Here is a 5,999-nt window from a genome sequence, read left to right as displayed (position 1 = left end):
CGCAATGCACTGTGGGAATGCCAGAGATGTCCACGTTGGGCTGAAAAGCCTGGAAGTGAACAGTGGCCGTTGCTTGTGGGACACGTGAGGCCTGAAATTATCCTGCAGCCCCTCCCTTGTTTGCAACGTGGTAAGACTTGTAGCTGCTGTGTGCGGGTGGGCTGCTGCCCGTGAGCCCTGCCTTAGATGCACTCAATATGTTAGTCTTTCTTTTTTGTTAACATTTTTATTGATTTCAGAGAGGGAGAGAGAGAGAGAGAGAGAGAGAGAGAGAGAGGAACATCAGTGATGAGAGAGGATCACGGATCGGCTGCCTCCTGCACGCCCCCTACTGGGGACAGAGCCCGCAACCCGGGCATGTGCCCTGACTGGGAATCAAACCGTGACCTCCTGGTTCGTGGGTCGACGCTCAGCCACTGGGCCACGCCGGCCAGGCCACTGTGTCATTCTTGTGGGATCTTGTGGAATCTACACGCAAACACGGCCACCCTCGGTCCCCTAGGTCATCCCGGCCAGGCTGGCATTCCACAGGGAGTTAGGGTCCTTTCCCCCCGAACTCACCAGAGACAGAACTGTTTTGCTAGAATCTTAGTGCTGGTCACACGACAAGGCCCGTTCAGCGGAGACTATTTCTAGGAAAACCAATTCTTGTTCATTCTCTTCTGTGAGGTGAGGTGGGGAGGCGTAAGGTCGGGGGCGGGGTGTATGTAGGTACACCAGCCTTGCTTTTTTAAAAAAATATATGTTTTTATTGATTACAAAGAGAGGAAGGGAGAGGGAGAGGGGGATGGAAACATCTGGAAAGTTGAGGCCCTCATCGGGGTGAACAGAAAGAGGCCCACCCTAGCCGGTGTGGCTCAGTGGATAGAACATTAGCCTGTGGACTGAAGGGTCCCGGGTTCGATTCCGGTCAAGGGCACGTACCTCGGTTGCAGGCTTAACCTGGTTGGGGCGTGTGCGGGAGCCAACCAGTTGATGTGTCTCTCTCACAGCGATGTTTCTCTCTCTCTCTCTCTCTCTCTTTCTCTCTCTCTCTTCCCCCCTCCCTTCCACTCTCCCTAAAAATCAATGGAAATATATCCTCGGGTGAGGGTTGACAAAGTTAAAAAAAGAAGAAGCGCACGGCACACCTCTTAGGACAGTGGTGTTATGCTCTCGGGGCTGTTGGTCCTCGGGAAAGGAATGAGCCATAAAAGATAACTTGTTTGCAGAAGGATAGTAAAATTCCAAGTGAATTCACGCGCGTTCAAGCAGTCATATTTGTGCAGCGGCCTCGTCCAAAAATAATTTGGAACGGCCGATTTTCCGGTAACATGCAGACGCGCGGAGTCATAAATAACTTAGGGATAAATCCTTGCTGTTCATAAACGCCGCGAGCTGTGCTCCCCCCGCCCCCCCAGCCCGGTTTTCAGTTTCCGGGCCGGGCCGGGCGACCCGGGACAGGTGCCGCCTCCGTCTGGAGCGAAGGTCCTTCTCCGCCCGTCTGTTCCTCAAAGAGGCTTCGTAAACACCAGGGCGAAATGGTAACGTTGGAAGGCGCCATGGCCAATGCTCAGATGCGTTTCCCGCGGAGAAAGGCAGCCTTTCTTCTTCGTGAGGGTCTTCGGGGTGAACGAGGGCAGGCTGAGAGTGATCATTCTTTTTTATTGAAGGAAAAAAAAGACTTTTTAAAAATATATATACACATAGATAATTTTATTGATTTCAGAGAGGAAAGGAGAGGAAGAGAGAGAGAGAAACATCAATGATGAGACGAGAGAGAATCATGGACCGGCTGCCTCCTGCACGCCCCCTCCTGGGGATGGAGCCCACAACCCGGGCATGTGCCCTGACCGGGAATTGAACCCTGACCTCCTGGTTCATAGGTCGACGCTCAACCACTGAGCCACAGCCTTTCTTCTTCGTGATGGTCTTCGGGGTGAGTGAGGGCAGGCTAAAGTTGGTCATTCTTTTTCATTGAAGAAAAAAAAAAAGGAAGGGTTTTGGGGTTTTTTTGTTAATCCTCACTTGAGGACATTTTTCCATTGATTTTTAGAGAGAGTAGGAGGCGGGGGAGACAGAGAGAGAGAAACATCGATGTGAGAGAGACGCATCCACTGGTTGCCTCCCCCACACACCCCAGCCAGGGCCAGGGATTGAGCCTGCAACCGAAGTACGTGTCCTTGGCTGGAATCGAACCCAGGACCCTTCATTCCGTGGGTCGACGCTGTGTCCCGTGAGCCAAACCAGTTCCGGTCAAGGACATGTACCTTGGTTGCAGGCACATCCCCAGTAGGAGGTGTGCAGGAGGCAGCTGATCGATGCTTCTCTCTCATCGGTGTTTCTAACTCTCTATCCCTCTCCCTTCCTCTCTGTAAAAAATCAATAAAATAAAAAAAGATTACCTTTAAAAAAAAAAAAAAGGCTTTTTGAACATTTTCGTATGCAACAGGGAAGTCCCATACCAAGCCATCTCTACGTCAGTTGCATGCATGTTCCCATAGGGGGCGCTGCACGGCGCCCCCATTCAACACTGTCGCTAACCAGGCGGCCTTCCGGCACCGGTTTGGGTATTCCGCTATCGTCTCCCCCGGAGCAGTCTTAGAAGCCAGGTTACCCTGTTCCCACTGACTCTGCAGCTCCGTGTGTGGGAAAAGCCAGAGTTGGGGGGCGGGTGGAGGGGGGGTGCTGAGATGAGGGCAAGGGAGCATCCTTTCAGCCCAACAAGAGGGTCTGGCTTCTCCCTCTCGCTCGCCTGGCAGAGACCCAGGCAGCAGGGCTTTGGGCAGCGGCTTCAGCTTGAAAACTCTGAGCTGAAAGGGACCCTCAGGGGCAGGCCCCCCGCCCCCCTCCCCACCCCACCCCCAACCCGGCCTCAGGAGGGAGGGTAAGGCGTTTCAGAGATTCTGCCGAAACCCAGCCCGCTGACTCCCCTCAGTGTGGGTTTCCAGGCCCGGAGCCAGGTTCTCTCCACTCACACACTCCGGGCCCTGAAGACACAGGTCGGATGTGACTGTCATGCTGATCGCGTCATTAGCCGGATGAATGAAATCGCTTAAATGCGAGAGAGTTGGCTTGTGGGGTTTTTGTTTGTTTGTGATAAATGTATTCTTACTGATTTCAGAGAGGAAGGGAGAGGGGGAGAAGGGAGAAATAGAAACATCTATGAGGAGAAACTTCGGTCGGCTGCCTCCTGCCCCTACTGGGGATGAGCCTGCAACCCGGGCACGTGGCCCTGACCGGAATCGAACCTGGGACCCTTTAGTCTGGGGCTGAGGCTCTATCCACTGAGCCACACCGGCCAGGGCCTTGTTCCCCCATCTTGGCCGCATCTCCAAGGCCACCTGGTGGACGACACACTAGAATTAGCATCCCTAGGCCGGCGGCAGGAGGCAGGAGTGTCGTACTCTGAGGTGGGGCCAGTTCACCCCCACGTGGCGCCCGGGCCGGGATGGTCCCGGGTTCATCTCAGACGCGCCCTCCGCTCTCCCATGTCTCCGCAGCGTGCCCGCTGGACTTCCCGGCCTTCCTCAGCGAGTCCCTGGAGGTCCTCTGCCTGAACGACAACCACCTGGACGCGGTGCCCCCCTCGGTGTGCCTGCTGAGGAGCCTGTCGGAACTCTACCTGGGAAAGTAAGTGCGCGGCCCCGGGAGGCAGAGTGTCCGACCGTCCGTCCGTCCATCCGTCATCCACCTGCAGACACCGCCAGGGGGTGGGGGGATGTCAGGAACGGGACTTAGTCAAGGACCAGCGGGAGGGGACGCAGAGGGTAGGGATGCAATGCGGCCGCCTCGGCTACTCTGCTCAGTTATAAAGAGAAGAACTGCCCGGCCGGTGTGGCTCAGTGGTTGAGCGTCAACCTATGAACCAGGAGGTCAGGGTTCGATTCCCGGTCAGGGCACATGCCCGGGTTGCGGGCTTGATCCCCAGTAGGGGGCGTGCAGGAGGCAGCCGATCAGTGATTCTCATCATTGATGTTTCTATCTCTCCCTTCCTCTCTGAAATCAAGAAAAATATTTAAAATATATGTATGGTGGGGGTTTTTTTAAGAGAAGAACTATTCATTCATCCTTTCCTTTACTGAGCACCTACTGGCAGGCACTGCCCCGGGGTTCAGACAGTGTGAAAATCTCCATGAAAATATTAAATGATTCAAGTTGCTCTGCCTTTTTGAGAAGAGGTAGTGATTGAGCATCTTTTATTTTTAATATATTTTTATTGATGTCAGAGAGGAAGGGAGAGATAGAAACATCAATGATGAGAATCACTGATCGGCTGCCTCCTGCACGCCCCTTACTGGGCATCAAGCCCGCAACCCGGGCATGTGCCCTGACCGGGAATCGAACCAGTGACCTCCTGGTTCCTAGGTCGACGCTCAACCACTGAGCCACGCCCTCAGGCCGTGATTGATCATCTTTAAGGTAGTGACCAGACGAGAAAGTGGGGGGAGGAGGCCCAGTACTAAGCCACAGGGATGTGCAGAAGGCAGGGCTGCCCTTCCCACCCCCCCTGCCTTTCCAGGGAGAACGGCTTTGGGATGCGGGTTTGAGTGGGATGCTCAAACTAGGGGCCCACGATGTTGGGCTCGGGGTGCAGGCTCTCGGTGGCCCCTGCGGGCCTCTGAGGCTGACCGGCTACTGCATGTGCGTGTGCGTGTCCTGTCCTGTCCTCAGCAATCCAGGCCTGAGAGAGCTCCCTCCCGAGCTGGGGCAGCTGGGCAACCTCTGGCAGTTGGACATCGAAGACCTGAACATCAGCAACGTGCCCGCGGAGATCAGGAAAGAAGGTAAATAAACCGACGAAACAGAATGGATCCAGAGACATAGATAGAACCCATGGAACAGCCTGCAGAATCTCAGAGTCTCTGAGGGGAGGTGAGGGTGCGGGGAGGCAGGGGAGAGAGATTAACAGGGAACTTACAAGCATACATGCATGGCCCACGGACACGGGCAAGAGTGTGGCCAAGGCTTGGGGGGGCGGGTGCAGGGAGGAGGGGGTGAATGGGGAGAAAAACACAATAACAACAACAAAAAACAACAACAAAAGGGACATCTGTAACACTTTCAAAAAATTAATAAAAATCGGGCCCAGCTCGTGTGGCTCAGTGGTTGAGCATCGACCTATGAACACGGAGGTCACAGTTTGATTCCAGGTCAAGGGCACACGCCCGGGTTGCGGGCTCGATCCCCAGAAGGGGGCGTGCAGGAGGATTAGGGTTAGCGTTAGACGTAGGGTCCGACGCTCTAGCCACTGAGCCAAACCGGCTAGGGCAGTGGTCGGCAAACCGCGGCTCTTTGGCCCCTTGAGTGTGGCTCTTCCACAAAATACCACGTGCGGGCGCGCACGTACAGTGCGATTGAAACTTCGTGGCCCGTGCGCAGAAGTCGGTTTTCAGAAAGGAGTTAGACGAAACAAGTATACAAGACGAGTGTGGATGGGAGAGTTGGAAGGGGTCGACCTCAGCGAACGTACCTCCATCAGATTGAGGACGTTTTTAGCAAAGGCCAGCTTAGGAGGACCCTAATTAAGTTAATAACAATGTACCTACCTATATAGTTTAAGTTTAAAAAATTTGGCTCTCAAAAGAAATTTCGATCGTTGTACTGTTGATATTTGGCTCTGTTGACTAATGAGTTTGCCGACCACTGGGCTAGGGCTTCCATTGATTATTAGAGAGAGTGGAAGGGAAGGGGAGAGACAGAGAGAGAGATATCGATGTGAGAGAGACACACTGATGGGTTGCCTCCCTCCCACACAGGACCCCGGCCGGGGGTGGGCTGGGGATCGAGCCTGCAACCGGAGTCTGTGCCCTTGACTGGGAATCGAACCGGGGACCCTTCTGCTCGAGGGCCGGCGCCCTACCCACTGAGCCACACTGCCCTGTGCTCTGTGCCCAGGCCCCAAGGCCATGCTGTCCTACCTGCGCGCCCAGCTGCGGAAGGCGGAGAAGTGCAGGCTGATGAAGATGATCGTGGTGGGGCCCCCGCGCCAGGGAAAGTCCACGCTGCTGGAGATCCTG

At 54.8% G+C, this 5,999-nt stretch overlaps 1 protein-coding gene across 1 annotated transcript in view; it reads left to right on the top strand.

Annotated features, from left to right (window-relative positions):
• LRRK1 (leucine-rich repeat kinase 1) overlaps window positions 1–5,999 on the top strand; it is a 46,144-nt gene that overhangs the window by 13,718 nt on the left and 26,427 nt on the right. The window contains exons 12-14 of the mRNA XM_014543572.1: window positions 3,483–3,612; window positions 4,654–4,766; window positions 5,878–5,999. Of these exons, the coding sequence (XP_014399058.1) occupies window positions 3,483–3,612; window positions 4,654–4,766; window positions 5,878–5,999 (365 nt within the window). The remainder of the gene's footprint in view (window positions 1–3,482; window positions 3,613–4,653; window positions 4,767–5,877) is intronic.

Source organism: Myotis brandtii, unplaced genomic scaffold (genome assembly GCF_000412655.1).
Source record: "Myotis brandtii unplaced genomic scaffold, ASM41265v1 scaffold329, whole genome shotgun sequence".
Lineage (NCBI taxonomy): Eukaryota > Metazoa > Chordata > Mammalia > Chiroptera > Vespertilionidae > Myotis > Myotis brandtii.
The sequence above is the reverse complement of the archived record's forward strand: the minus strand, read 5'-3'. Positions and strand labels throughout refer to the sequence as shown.